At 37.7% G+C, this 16,065-nt stretch overlaps 1 protein-coding gene across 2 annotated transcripts in view; it reads right to left on the reverse strand.

Annotated features, from left to right (window-relative positions):
- Nucleotides 1–299: 299 nt before the first annotated feature.
- Nucleotides 300–16,065, reverse strand: part of DDX46 (DEAD-box helicase 46) — a 70,278-nt gene continuing 54,512 nt past the window's right edge. Inside the window, exons 19-23 of one of the 2 annotated variants that reach the window (XM_019421960.2) lie at nt 13,388–13,561; nt 11,583–11,801; nt 11,120–11,264; nt 3,305–3,378; nt 300–2,144 (exon numbers count right to left, since the gene is read on the reverse strand). In XM_019421960.2, coding sequence (XP_019277505.1) covers nt 2,097–2,144; nt 3,305–3,378; nt 11,120–11,264; nt 11,583–11,801; nt 13,388–13,561 — 660 coding nt within the window. In that variant the 3' untranslated portion in view covers nt 300–2,096. Of the gene's footprint in view, nt 2,145–3,304; nt 3,379–11,119; nt 11,265–11,582; nt 11,802–13,384; nt 13,562–16,065 lie in introns of both variants that reach the window. The other variant, XM_053907476.1, reaches the window with a different exon arrangement.

Genomic DNA, 16,065 nt, shown 5'->3' on the forward strand with positions numbered 1-16,065 from the left:
CAGACTTGGAGAGAACTTAACCATCATTGTTTCATTCCATACTCCCATTTGGTAAAAGCGAGTGTCACTGTGGCAAAATGCCAACTGCGACATGAACTATCATTTCACCTATACCCTATGTGTCTTATGCCAAATACAAACACAATCTAAGAGTAAAAGACTTCTTCAGAAAGGTATTTTTGGATAGAACTGTGTATTTTGGGTAGTGAGTTGCTAGGTACAGAGAGTATAATACTTCTCTCACATGCCTACCAATGTAAACAAAATTAGAAAAACAGCATAAAACATCTCAGCAGAGATAATTTTAGGAAAGTGCAAGTTGAATTAACTTTATTTTATAAGGAATTTAGAAAACATGAGCAAATATTGATATTGCAATTAAAAAAACAAATTAGTCTATACATCATTCAAATTTTAAAAATCAAAGAGTCAGTGTGACACTAAAACTGTAATAACAGAGAAATGAGTTTCACTTTAGGACAATATACTATCAGTGGTTTGTTACAACTAGATATACAAACATAAAGGTAGTAATGCTACAACGATGTAAAACTCTGAATCTCAAAGTGATCCAGCAGCCTGAAGGGAGCACCAATTGTCACCAATGTGAGAATGCCACATATTCTATCAAAAGAAACACACTAACACTAGGTAATCAAAATAAGCAAATAAATAAACTGAGGGGAAAAAAGGAGCCCAAGATGCCTGCATTTTAGAGTAAATGGTTTATTTGATTCTCTTGTTACATGTGTTTTGTCTGTTTTCTTCTTCTAAGAAAGAAAGGTAGATATGCAAGGGACCCAAGAATATTTCCCAGTTATATCTATGTTAATTTTTCAGTAAGAAAAAACTTTATATTGAAGAAATAATGATTGATACTTCTTCTCATTTTAACCAGTTAACATACTATTAAAAATGATTTGTTTTAGTATGCTTTTTTTTCTTTTTTAAAAACTCTAAGAATATTCAGAAACTTCGCTGTCTCTTCGTTTAAGAAATATAGCTATCTATTTAATTCCTGGATTTTTTTTTTTTTTCAAGAAGTGACAACAATACAAAGTTCTAATATACCAGGAGTCTTGAAAAGAATATTGTGTACTCCAATTATAACAATTTAAATTAGAATGTTCAGGAAATATATGAGGGGTCAAAAATATAATTTATGACTTCTTGCGAACTATTTTTCACTGAGAGATGCTTAAATCTAAGTCTATAACACAGGTACCATCATGCTTGAAAATTTTTAAGGAAGAAAATTCACAACCTTTTCAACAACCTTGAAGAAAATGTGGATTAAAATTAGTAGCATGTTTATATGTACAAATGTATAAACAAACACTTTCGGGGGGGAAAAGGAAGCAATATTTATAGGCTACAAATCACTTTCTTTTAAGGAAGATTAAAAAAGAGTTAGTAGCTAGTCATAGAACTAGAAGCTGTGAGGAGAACTTAAAAGTGATAAATACTAAAACTCTTTGCAGTGTAAAGAAATGCAAAAAACTCTTATACTACAAATCTTTAATTTTACAAAACTGAAAAGCAGTCCAACTATTGACCATTTACTATGATAAAAACTGAAACAAAAACTCTGAAACATTTTGTAAAAATTCTATTATAACATTCTTAAATCCAGTTCATACTTTTCCAATGAATCAAGTAAGATTTAAGCTCGGGGGGGTGGGGGGAGACAAAATATCAGAGAATTTTACCTTTTCTGAGGAGATCACAATTTCATTTCAAAAGGATATGGTGAGTAGGCCCCTAGTGACTTGTGTACTTTATTACCGTTGATAGAAAGTCCAAATATTTCCATTTTTTTAAACTTCTGGAATTTTATCCAGACATTTAAAATATTGGTATTTAAACTTTACATTAAAGGGCATCATACTCTGAAAACAGGCCTGCTTTAAATATAGTTTGATAATTCTGGTGGTACTTACTGAAAGAAGATTTCTTTAGCAAATACTGGTTTCATGTATTTAAAAAAATCAGCAAGACAGAATTTTAAAAATCTTAATTTACAATACATTGTAAACTGCAGACAACTGCCACATGTATCACAGACCAGCACAGGTAAAAAGTTTTTTCGAAATATTTTATAAGACTTTGTATCTTCCTTTATTTGTTGGTTGGTATGAATTTTGCTACAAAAGAAAACAAAAGATACAGGGTCAGAAGGAGCAAAGGATAAAAAAAAAGAAAAACAGGTCAAAAAAATTTCCTTCACAAACTTACAAAATTATCATATATTTAGAACAGAAATTATTAATATTCTTATACTGAGGAAGAAAATAACTCTCCAAATAATCATTTGTCTGTGTTCACTGCTCTTTGACAACTGTTTTGAACCAACTTAATGGTGGTGGCATCAAGGTTCTTTTTCTATCACTCCTTGGTGAAATAGTCTTAAAAGCATTTGATTTAAAGGTTGTTTTCCTTCTTTCCTCTTGTTTTATGTATCTTCTACTCTTTAAACTTTTTATTCCCCTAAAGAAAGTTCTGTAAGGGGCATTTTAGAAAAGCTCTCAAAAACACATTCATAGAAAAAGGATAAAGTTTCCTGTCAAAGGGCCCTTGCCCAATGTACACGTTATAGGGACTTTATAAGCTTCAACTGGCACCACGACACAGGGATGTGTTTGGCTCCTTTGGGAAGGTGGTCCATAAAAGGATGCCTTTTACAAGGCATAACTACTTTGGAAAATTATTTAGCAACACTTAAAGCTAAACTACACAACACTATAATCAGCAATTCTACTCCAAGTTATATACCCAAGAGAAAAGTATATACTACTATGTACAAAAGAGACATGAAAGAATGTTCACAGAAGTTATCCCGAACAACAAAAAAGTAAATAACCTCAAAGTCCAATATATAAATTGTGGGTATATTCACAAATTAAATACCACATAGCCATGAAAGGGAATGAATTACTGCTACATGCAACAACATGGATTTCCTCAAAGTAATGATGAGTGGAAAGAAATTAGATACAAAAATGTACACAGCAGTTGATCCCACTTATATAGAGTTCAAATATAGGCGCAACTAATCTATCATGGTGAAAGTCAGAATACTGTTATGTTTGGGGGAGAGGGATAGTGACAGGAGGAGCATGCAGGGAGCTTCTGGAATGTTGGCATTGTACTGTGTTTCTTGATCTGGATAGTGATCATATCAATATGCTTCCTTTGTGAAAATTCATCAAACTTTAGGTTTACAATTTGTGTGCTTTTTTTTCTGTATTCATATAATAGTTCAATAAAATGTTTATTTGAACAAGTCCTCGAGGTTTTCACTCACCAGCCGGATCAGTTCTTCTTTTATAAGTCTGGTGATTTCTGCCTTTGCTTTCTGCACAGCCAGTTCATTGGCACCTGGTGATAAGTGGAAAACATTATTCATGTTACTAGAATTACACTAGATGTTTATCCATGTCATGGAGATCCAGTAGGAAATACTGTAAGTGACTTTCAGAAACATTGTACTGCTTGCCAAGATAGTCTTTCAATACCTGGGGGAAGGTCATCCAATTTATACAATGGCTGCTTATTATTCAGATCACTTTTAGAGTTTCAAATGTAACCACTGGGATCACATTGCAGGTAGTGTTAAGAGTTCTTGCTATAATTAAAAAGAGCAGAGAAGGGGCGCCTGGTGGCTCAGTCGGTTAAGCCTCCGACTTCGGCTCAGGTCATGATCTCATGGTTTACAGGTTTGAGCCCCGTGTCAGGCTCTGTGCTGACAGCTCAGAGCCTGGAGCTGGCTTCGGATTCTGTGTCTCCCTCTTTCTCTGCCCCTCCCTCCTCACGCTCTGTCTCTCTCTTCTTCAAAAATAAATAAACACCAAAAAAAATTTTTTTAATAATAAATAAATAAAAATAAAAAGGGCAAAGAAAAGATGATTAGCAGTTTGTCCAAAAGAGACAAACTTTTTTTTTTTTTTAAAGTCAGAGGGGTGCCTGGGTGGCTCAGTCTGTTGAGCGTCCAACTTCAGCTCAGGTCATGATCTCGCAGTTCATGAGTTCGAGCCCCATGCTGGGCTCTGTGCTGACAGCTCAGAGCCTGGAGCCTGCTTCAGATTCTGTGTTTCCGTCTCTCTACCCCTTCTCCGCTCATGCTCTGTCTCTGTCATTCAAAAATGAATAAACGTTAAAAAAAAAAATGTTTTGTTTTTTTTTTTAATTTTTTTTTCAACGTTTTTTATTTATTTTTGGGACAGAGAGAGACAGAGCATGAACGGGGGAGGGGCAGAGAGAGAGGGAGACACAGAATCGGAAACAGGCTCCAGGCTCCGAGCCATCAGCCCAGAGCCTGACGTGGGGCTCGAACTCACAGACCGCGAGATCGTGACCTGGCTGAAGTCGGACGCTTAACCGACTGCGCCACCCAGGAGCCCCAAAAATGTTTTTTTTTAAAGTCAGAGAAACAAAATCTCCATGGTTTATTTATTTAACAAACACTTAACGGGCACTTATTATATTCCTTGGCGGAGGACTGGCCACATTGAAGGAGAAGTGATGACATGGATTATTTTGCAAAGGGAATCACATGGGCAATGATATAGATTAAGAAAGGCATGCTTAATTACTGAAGAGTAAGAAGTACAGTACAATTGGAAAAGAGTGTAAAAAAACACAGCAACATAGCCAAGAGGATGAGGCAATCTGGAAACACTCATTCATATAGTTACTTCAATTCAAGAAATATTAAACAACTGACACGTATGATATAGCGTGAGAGATACATTATATAAAGAACTCATTCATGCTCTTCATGAACTTGTAGACTATTAGAAAAACAAACTTGTAGAGACAGTACAACAGAACACGAAGGTCGGAAATACTCTCATCAGAATGGCTTCTAAATATCACTCCTTACAAAAACCTTTCCCTCACTTCTCTAAGCAGAGTTAAGTGGTTAAGAGTTAAGGAGCAAATAAAGTACGAAATAGTAAACAAGATACTGAATTCAAGGAAAAACAGGTATTATCAGCAGTGACTGGATGAAATTCAATTTTGATGATTGCTGTAGGGGAGGTGCTCATGTGACATCTTGTTGCAAGTGTCAATAAGGCCAGTGGAAATATGGATGAGAAGTAAAGGAGAGACAGAGACGAGAGAGCCATCAAAGGTAGTATTAAGGGATCTGCAGCCAAGGGACAATGCCAGGGAGCAAGTAAATCTAGGTAGGTAGCACAGTGCACAACGATAAAAATGAAAGAGCTGGGCCAGGGGCACCTTGGTGGCTCAGTGGGTTAAGCATCTGACTTAGGCTCAGGTCATGATCTCACGGTTTGTGAGTTCAAGCCCCACGTCGGACTCCATGCTGACAGTTTGGAGCCTGGAGCCTGTTTTGGATTCTGTGTCTCCCCCTCTCTCTGTCCCTTCCCTGCTAGCACTCCCTTTCTCAAAAATAAACATTAAAAACATTTTTAATAAAAAAAAAAGAGCTGGACCAAAGAAATAGACGAGAAATTAAGAACTAGGAGTGAAATATTAAAGAATATAAGGAGAACTAGGGTTGCAATGTAGAGGACTATATATTTATCATTCTATGTAAGAAAAACAGTTTTCTGGGGCGCCTGGATGCCATCGGTTAAGCGTCCAACCCTTGATATGGGCTCAGGTTGTGATCTCACAGTGGAGGGATCAAGCCCCACGTCAGGCTCTGCATCGGGCTCCACTGCGAAAGTGGAATCTGCTTGGGATTCTCTCTTCCTCTGTGCCCCTTCCCTGCTCACATGTGTGCACGCACGCACTCTCTTTCAAAATCAACATTAAAAAAGAAAAAAGAAAACCAAATGAGGAAACAGTTCCCTTATTAGATGGCAATGATCTTTTTTTTTTTTTTTTAATGTTTATTTATTTTGGGGAGAGAGGTTGGTGGGGGGCAGAGAAAGAGAGGGAGACAGAACATCTGAAGCAGGCTTTATGCTGAAAGCTGAGAGCCCAATGTGGGCTCAAACTCATGAACCATGAGATCATGACCTGAGTGTCGAACTCAGATGGTTAACCAACTGAGCCACCCAGGTGTTCCATGAAGGACCTTTTTGACCCCAGAGAGAGCACAGGGAGGAGGTCAGGCGGCTGAGGAAGAAAAGGAAGGGGAGGAAGAGAAGAGAAGAAAGAAGAAGAGGAGAAGCAAGAAGAAACAGGTTAACAACACGAAGGAAAGAGCCAGGAGTTATGGCTGTGAAGTCACAGCAACTTATCTAATCTAAATCCTACACCTTCACCAGCCAGCAACCACAATTATTTTTTTTTGAGAGACAGAGAGAGTGTGACCAGGGGAAGGGCAGCAAAAGAGGGACAATCTCAGGCAGGCTATGCTGTTAGCGCAGAGCCCGATGTGGGGCTTCAAATCACAAACGGTGAGATCATGACCTGAGCAGAAGTTAAGAGCTGGAAGGTTAACAACTGAGCCACCCAAGTGTCCCAGCAACCACACATTTTAAAGCTGTGGGTGCTTGAAAAGAAGAGAGGTGGATGAAAGTGAACAAAAGGGTAGAATCAAGAGTGAAGCCAGACTGAAAATTACAATAATATGAAATTCAGGAGGAATGTATGCTACTTGACATGGTTAGTGTGAAGCTTGTTGATAGTCTATGCTGTTTTAAAAAGAAAGAAAATGACACTATCACCTAAATCCAAGAAGAGTAATTTCCCTCCTTTTGTTAGAGCCTGACCATTTTGACCAGTTTAAAGTTTTGACTTACAAAGCTTCTTTAGGTAATAGGTTACATATGTTTATGAGCTGCCATGGAAAAGAGGCATTTCCTTTCATTGGTCCTAAAACAACTCTGGCTGCTTTTAAGGGATTCTCCACTAGTAAAAAGAGAGGGTCACAAAACAGGCTATAAATTATACAGGATGGCTAGGCACATAAGTCCTTCCTGTTCTCCTTCCCACTGCCTAGTGGGAGGCCTGGAACTGCTGAGCCACACAGAGCCCCCAAGGAGCCAGGCAGTATGGTCCCTCCAATTACAGAACTAGAAACAGATGACACTAGGCTCCTTCTAACACCTGTTTTCATCCTATTAGAGTTCAGTTGATGTGGCTGGAGTTTCAAAAACTAAAATATCCTTTAAAAAACTAATCATCTATGAAAATCTCAAACCTTTGGATCATTTTAATGATTAATATGGAGCTCTTAACACCATTATGGCTCTAGAATCCTAAAGATTCATTTTTGATAAGATTATCTTTTTTACAGAGAAAAAGAAGCTAGGTTAGATAATAAAAATTAGATGTTACTTCCTAAATATAAGATGACAGTGGGGGGAAATGCCTAGAACCATTCTAGGTGGATGGAAGAGTCAAGAAGAAGCTGTGGGCTTCTCACTTCACTTGGCAGTAGAGAAGGTATGTTCTGATAAAGTTACATGTGAAATGAATCTTGATATATAAATTATGCTAAACAAACATAATTACCTTTTAATTAAAAAAAAATTACACAGAGGATCCTTTTTCAAAAGAGTCATATGTCTGATTTATCTCTTTATAAGGCAGGCATTTAAAAGTATTGATTTTGCTTTAAATGACACCCATGATATTCAAGCTTAGAATAAAAGGCTAATTCCATGTATACCAAAAATTTTATCATCAGATTCCACTGGAGGACACTTTGTCTCCATCCCGTATGGCCTAATGAATACTGTGGTAGGAGACCTCTCCAATTCCAAGTGCAGAAAGATGTCAGCACCCCCATATTACTACACAAATAAGGAAGAGTGTCACATGATTTACAAACACACAGTCACTGGCAGACCAAAAGTCTTTCAGGATACATAAAAGGATGCCATCTAAAACCTGACTTAATCGAAGTCACAATCACAAACAAAAAAATGCAATTTTTTCACCTTTGCCACAATTTATCATTAACTTTAACAAGTCCGAGGGGCGCCTGGGTGACTCAGTCGGTTAAGCATCCGACTTCGGCTCAGGTCATGATCTCATGGTTCGTGGGTTGGAGCCCTGTGCCAAGCTCTGTGCTGACAGGTCGGAGTGTGGAGTCTGGAGCCTGGTTAGGATTCTGTGTTTCCCTCTCTTTTGCTCCTCCCCCACTTGCACTCTTTCTCTTTCTCTCTCTCTCGAAAATAAACAAACACTAAAAAAAAAAATTTTTTTTTTAGTCCGATAGTGAGGGACACCTGGGTGGCTCAGTTGGTTAAAGTGTCCAACTTCGGCTCAGGTCATGATCTCAGCGTTCCTGAGTTCTAGCTCCACATCGGGCTTTCTACTGTCAGTGCAGAGCCCACTTCTGATCCTGTCTTCTCTCTCTGCCACTCCCCTGCCCTCAAAAATAAATAAACATTAAAAAAAAAAAAAAAAAAAGTCCAAAAGTGAGAGTGCAGCAGTGAAAATGGCAGAGGCTGGAACTCCAAAAGCCTGTCCTTCCACAAAAAGTGAATAAACTTGAAAAAACTTGAAATCAATTGTATCAGAACTTTGGAAACTAACCAAAAGTTTACAGGGACCAGGCAATCCCTTACTAAAGAGAAAAAAAAAAAAAAAAAAAAAAAGATCAGCAGAATCGTGGCAATAGCACTTTTCAGTGCTTTTACTTACTCTGACCCCATCTCATACCCCTGGCCAGGAAACAATTTCTACTTAGGGTAGATGGGATACACACTGCACATGTGTTTCTGTTCTTGTGGTCTTTATGCTAAGATGCCACACAAAAACAACTGAGGTCACCAATTCAAAGGAAAGTGACTAAACAGGCACAGCACTAATTAACTTTCAGTCACATTTGTAGAATTCTTTGTTTCGGCCAGGAAAGAATCAAATCCTAATATATAAGTAAATCATCTGTACATTAAATTCAGTAAAGAACTTACCTAAAATTATAAGTCTTCACAAAATCAAAGAAATGGCAAAATATAACAAGAACAAACTAGTGACAAACCTTATTTACAATATACTTTCAGTGGATCTAAATACCTTCCATTGATCTTTCCAACAACAAACTTGAGAGCTGAGCTATCCATTACAGCAGGTACCAGCCATGTATGTGGCTATTTACATTTTATATAAACCTGGCTGGCTCAGTAGGTAGAGTGTTTGACTCTTGATCTCAGGGTCATGAGTTTGAGCCTCATGCTGGGCATAGAGATTACTAAAAAACTAAATAAAAAAAAAAAAATCAAACATGAATTCCTTTAAAAATTTTTAATAAAAATTAAGTAAAATTTACAAATTTCAGTCACACTGGCCACATTTCAAGCACTCTGTACTCATCACAGAGAGTTCTATCAGACAGTACAGCTTTTTTTTTTAAATTTTTTTTTAATGTTTATTTATTTTTGAGACAGAGACAGAGTGTGAACAGGGGAGGGGCAGAGAGAGAGGGAGACACAAAATCTGAAACAGGCTCCAGGCTCTGAGCTGTCAGCACAGAGCCCAATGCGGGGCTCGAACCCACAAACCGTGAGATCATGACCTGAGTCGAAGTCAGACGCTTAACCGACTGAGCCACCCAGGTGCCCCCAGACAGTACAGCTTTAAAGAGATCAAATAGAGAATATGCCTGTCAAATAATACTTGTACCATGAAGACAAGTGGCTATAGGGCTTAATCAGATGCATAACTCAGAAAATTTATTAAGTGTTTACCATGTGCTCTGAGAATAGAACAGATGACAAAGTCATTACATTCACAGAACTCTAGTAGGGGAGACACAAACAAGTAAAAACATACTACAATTTCCATGTGAGGAGTACTGTGAATAAAAACAACAGGTAAAGAGCTACAGAGGGGCGAAGTGGGATGAGGTAAGGGTTCTTTGTCAGAAGGGACATGCATGCCTCAAAGTACCAGGGTGGTGCCTGAGATTATACACTGTGCGGGAGAGCGGCTCCTCTGCAGCCATCAAAGCCATGTAAAGCACAAGGTACACAGACTTTCAGCTTACACAATACCTGGAATAAACCTCTCCACAGCTCCAACAACAGTATTCAACAAATATTTAGTTCATTAAATAGATGAAGTGGATCTGCCTTGTCTATACTTATAAGTCTGTCACAAAGATGTTCAGATTAAATATAAATGAAGGGAAACAAGTTGTCCTAGTATGCAGTGGAGTAATACATTAGAGGAAAAAATCAAAATGGAAACTATGTTTTGAACTCACTCATGAATGTATGAAATAAAGTTTAAAAGCAAATCCAACTGCTCTGAGATAATGCATTACTTACATACTTTGTGTTATGGTATTAACTGTCCTCTTCTAATTTTTTTAAAGATATGCAAAAACTTCTACAGGCATAATTTCAGAGGGAACATTTGCTTGAATAAACATTCATTAAGTATACTAATATATGTATTTACTTTCTAACCTAAACTCTGCCCAGGAATGTTCTACTTTATTAGAAGTATGAACAGAGCAGTCCTTAAAATATTTGTTTTCTTTTAGAGTGATTTTCAAATCTGACTGAATCGTCAAAAATGAAAGAGTTCCAAACACAGATCAGTCACCTTTCTGTATGTAATGTATTTAGTGTTTTTTAAATGTTTATTTATTCTGAGAAAGATAGAATGTGCACGAGCAGAGAAGAGGCAGAGAGAGGAAAACAGAGGATTGGAAGCAGGCTCCATGCTGTCATTGCAGAGCCCAATGTGGGGCTCAAACTCATGATCCATGAGATCATGACCTGAGCCGAACTGAGCCAAAGTCGGAGGCTTAACAAGCCACCCAGGCACCCCTTTATGTACTGAATTTTTAAATAAAGACCTTAAATGATATATGAAACTATGTGTGTGTTTTTTTTTAATGTTTTTATTAATTTATTTTGGGGAGAAAAGAAAGAGAGAGAGACAAAGAAAACAAGCTGAAGGGGGGGGGGGGGGGGGAGAGAGAATCCTAAGCAGGCTCCACACGGTTAGCACAGAGCTGGATGTTGGGCTTGAACTCACAAACCACGAAATTACAACCAAAATCAAGAGCTAGACGCTTAACCGACTGAGCCACCCAGGTGCCCTGAAATTATTTTTTTCTATAGGTATTCCTTATTTTTATCTTCTTTAGAACTGACCTAACATTCTCTCCATGCCTTTACATCTATAATCAACTCTGACCTAACTCAAGACTGAAATTTCAAGAACCAAAGATACATACTTTCAATTGCCAAGTAAATTTTCCGCTCTCCTTCCTTAGGTTCTTTGCCAGGTGGGAAATATGTTCCTCTGATTGTAATTGCGGCTTCAGAATATTCACTGATTCTCTGCAGAGCTTCCTTAGAGGTAACTTTCCACCTAGCAGTCTAAGAAAGAAAAGGTGGGGGGAAAAATCACAACAGGATAAAAACCTGGTGTATGGACAAAGAATAGGTTGGCTAAATAATATTAAGGTCAATATTAAGATTATAATTAACTCCTTCACATCAATTCATTTAGATCCTAATGTACGTAGAATATGTTCATAAAAATAAAATTTCTACTGTTGTCTCCCTCCCTCATCAAGATAAAAAAGTAAAGTAGCTATTAAAACGTTCAAGGGTTTTAAACAAGGTATTTTTGCTCCTTAAGAAGCAAGAAATTTTACTCTGCAATTTATAAACAATGTTTAAACTGTTACTTGCCTGTGGGAAGTCATTGATCTCTAATTCTTCTTCATATCTTTTAAAAGATTCATTCTGTCCACCATCTTGCCTCTCCTCTTCTTGTTTCTCCAAAGGCACATAATTGAGCTTAGCATTGATCTTTTCAGCAAGTTGCTCTGCAATGGTTTTTGCAGACACAGTGGGAGCCAGGATGGTGCCGCCTCTGAGAATTGCATTGGTGGCCTGTTGCATCACATCCTGCAGTAAAAGAAGACCTACAGTCAAATCTCAAATGAGGGCAGAGACAAGATCTAGGATCCTACCACAAATTTTTCTCTGAAAAGCCACTAACTAATCTTTCTTTTCCTTTTCCCGTTCTCTTTTTTCTTTTCTTTTTCTTTCTTCCTTCCTTCTTCTCTCCCCCCCCTTTCTTTCTTCCTTCCTTTCTCTTTTTTTCTTTAAGTAGGCTCTACACATAGCAAGGAGTCCAACACAGGGCTTCAATTCATGACCCCAAGATCAAGAGCCGGACACTTAACCAACTGAGCCACACAGGTGTCTCCAGAAGCATCTTTCTAATGCAGAGTCCTACTCATGTGCAATTAACAGCACATATTTATAACCAATAGTTTAATATATCTATATCCCTTATTTTCATGAAAAAAAAAATAAAGAACATTCAACTCTTTATTAAAAATTCTACTGGATCATAGAGAATTATGTAACTGTTGCTATCAAATATAGTACAATATTCTAAAATCATTTATATATTTTGTGGCTCCTAAGATATTCCTCTAAATTAGAATCTTTGTCTACTACCACCACTGAGCTCCTTCCTGCCATCATAGCAAACCCAAAATTCAATAAATTATAGTAAGTGATTGACTTACTTTTTAATTTTATTTTGCACTTAAATCTTTTTAATTTGAACTTAATTTTACTATGTGTCTAATGCGGACAGAATTCTGTGGGTAATACATGACTTATACCTCACACTTTTCTAACAGTAAGAATGTGTAGCTATTTGGTTTCAGCAGTAACGAGTTATTAGCAGTAACAATTCGAGAGAGTATTAGATTAGGTGCTACAACCCCTGTTTTCAGAGAAGTACAGGCTTCAGTGTAGTAGACATTTCATGGTAACTCACTGGCTCAACAAAACAAATACAGAAACCTGAGGCTGTAAGCCTTGATCCTGGCTGCCTCACTGAGTCGGTCCACTAGCCTCCCTCTGGCTTGGTCCTCCCAACTTACAGGGTGCTACAGTCCTGAACCGATCCAGCCTACTGGACAGAGGGCCCTGCTGATCCAAAACCTCAAAATCTTCAAAACAGTTTTATAATTAACAGACTATTCTTTGGGAATACTATGAAAATTTACTCTTAATTAAAAATTAATAATAATTTTTAAAAATTAATAAAAAAGCCCCCAAGAGAAAGATGGCATGTGAAATATTTAACACATTTTCCAGTTTTAAGCTCATGTTATTATGAGTTATGTAACTACGTATTTATATTTCCAAGGAATTGTTTGTGTGCCCAACACCCTACCCAATAAAAGTGGATCAAGAAATAAAAAGTGAGTTATTTCTGTAACATTTTGGTAAGATCAATCGGAATATTACTTTAGAAAAACTATCTACAGCTAACATGCTTCAGTTAGGGCTTTCAAAATAGGCATTAAGACCTCAGTTAACCATACTAGAGGATCATCCAAATGCACTATTTAAAGAATTCTGTATTTAGATTAATGTTAAATTCCCACTAACTCAATGTCTAGGACAATCTGTTCACTGGTGCTGACATAAAAAGTACTCAGTAAAACTCGGAACAAATTACTTAATACCTGAGACTCAATGCCCAAATTCTTCTGAGCATTGATTCTAAGAGCCAGTCTCTTAGCTATTTCTAATTTCTCAGCATTTCCCGCAGTTGGAGCAGGAACACTAGATGTTCCAGGAGCAGCCATATCTTTTACTCTCTTCTTTGAATTAAACATACTTTCAATTTGTTCATCAATCTAAATAAGAAAAAAAGGGATTAATAAAAATTAGATTAAAAATACAAATTCAGATATATCTAAAGAAACTAATAAAGAATATTTCCATCAAATGACTAGAATAAGACAGTTGTATTTATGTTAATTCAACCACACAGATCAACAGGAAAATACATCAGCTATTTGTTAAGAGTGGCACATTTCATTTTAAAAATTCAGTTATCTATGGCAGGAAAAAAAAAAAAACAAAATAGAATGGGAAAGGGAGGAGAAGGGAGGGGAGGGAAAGAAAACAGAAATACAACACTATGTGAACCAGTTAAGCAGACTCCCAAGCAGTCCAGAAAATACATCCTAGTTCAGCAAGTGAGAAACATGTGGTGTCAAGACAGAGCATCCAACAGGATGCAGCTGAGATGCTTCAAGGCTCAGGCCTTGAGTCCAAATTAAATTGCAGTGATAGGTTGGAAGAAGGGCAGTAACTCCAGGTCAGTGGGCCACTAAAAATACAGTCAATAGTTCTCAGGGAGAATGGTACTTGTTCCTATGGTGGGGCTCCCAAAATCCTCCCCAAATTCTAAAATGTAAATGGTTCTGCCTTAAAAACTGGTTAACAGGAATGCCTGGGTGTCTCAGTTGGTTGAGCAACCGACTTTGGTTTAGGTCACGATCTCAAGGTTTGTGGGTTCGAGCCCAAAGTCAGGCTCTGCACTGACAGCTCAGAGCCTGGAGAATGCTTCGCACTCTGTGTCTCCCTCTCTTTCTACTCCCGTTTGTGCGCTCTCTCTCTTTCAAAAATAAGTAAACATTTAGGAAAAACAAAAAAAACCTCTGGTTAAAAGAATCAGAAAAAAAGGCTTTATTGCTTTATTCCTTTTGAACTAAAAAAAAGGAAAAAAGGAAGGTTGGTTTCCCTATCAAAGCAAGAACAATGGGTGAACACCTCAGCTCTCCAGGAGCCACATGAGTCCAACTGCCACTGTGTCATACTGAAGCTTGACATATCTACTTCATAAGCTATTTGCATTTCCTTTTAATAATGCCTTCTGCCCAACAATGACTACTGGCTATGCCAACTACAGAGATGTAAATCCCTTTATATACTTAAGTTAGGCTAATAAGGCCTTATCTGGTAAAACTCAAATGGAGAGAACTTGTTTAGGGTTTTAAAAATTAACTGGGTTAACTTACAAAGTTCTTTGAAATCAAAACAATCAACTTAACTTCCTTTTACAATACTTGTTATCTAACAAGGAGTTTTAGTTATCAACTAATATAAACAACATTCAAGTGAATATCTTTTTTTTTTTAATGTTTATTTTTGAGAAAAAGAAAGAGTATGAGCTGGGGAGGGGCAGAGACAGGGGGAGACACAGAATCTAAAACAGGCTCCAGGCTCCAGGCTCCAAACCGTCAGCACAGAGCCCAACACAGGGCTTTAACTCACAAACTGTGAGATCATGACCTGAGCAAGTCGGACACTTAACCAACTGAGCCACCTAGGCACCCGAAAAGAATAAAACTTTTAAATTAAATAGGATGGGGAGCCTGGGGGGCTCAGTCGGTTAAGCGTCCGGCTCTTGGGTTTTAGCTCAGATCATGATCTCACAGTTCATGAGTTTGAGCTCCATATCAGGCTCTGTGCTGACAGTGCAGAGCCTGCTTGGGACTCATTCTCTCTCTCTCTCTCAAAATAAATAAATAAACTTAAAAAAAAAAAAGATACATGGCATTAAATTCCAAAACACACAAAATCAACAATGAGTACTGTGTATGATGCTAGCTTTTATTCACTTTAGTACTTTAAGTTGTTTATAAAAATTAACCAAGGAATCAATCGACATATTTCATATGAGATTAAAAAAAAAAAGTGTTCAAAGTATCATAAAAAAACTGAGGTAAGTTTAAAACAAGGCCATAAATTCTTCAGGTCATGATCTTGCGATTCTTTGAGTTCGAGCCCCGAGTTGGGCTCTGTGTTGACAGCTCAGGGCCTGGATCCCGCTTCAGATTCTGTGTCTCCCTCTCTGCCCCTCCCCTATTCACACCCTTGTCTCTCTTGCTTTCAAAAATAAACACTAAAAAAAATAATAATAAAACAAGTCCATAAATTCTTTAATACTCTTCCCCTTCAAAAGGAGAATGCTCTCCTTGAATGTGGGCTGGACTTAGTAACTTATTTTCAACAGACAGAACACAAGTAGTAGTGCCAGAGTAGAGCTTTACAGATTAATCATAAAAGGCCCTCAGGCTTCCTCTTTGCCGTCTCAGATCACTCACTGTGGGAGAAGCCAGGGGCCATATTGTGAAGACACATAGGCAGAGTAAAGAACTGAGGTACCCTGCCAACATCACAGTGACTCTGCCTTCTGAAAGAAAATGGTCCTCTGTCAGTCAAGCCTTCGAATGACTACAGCCCAGGAAAATAGCATTACTGCAATCGCAATGAGACCCTAAGCCAAAACTACCAGTGTAACTGCTCTTGATTTGCTAACCCAAAGGAAATGTGAGAGAATAAATGTTGT

Source organism: Panthera pardus, unplaced genomic scaffold (assembly GCF_024362965.1).
Source record: "Panthera pardus isolate Hobbes unplaced genomic scaffold, ASM2436296v1 HiC_scaffold_2, whole genome shotgun sequence".
NCBI lineage: Eukaryota > Metazoa > Chordata > Mammalia > Carnivora > Felidae > Panthera > Panthera pardus.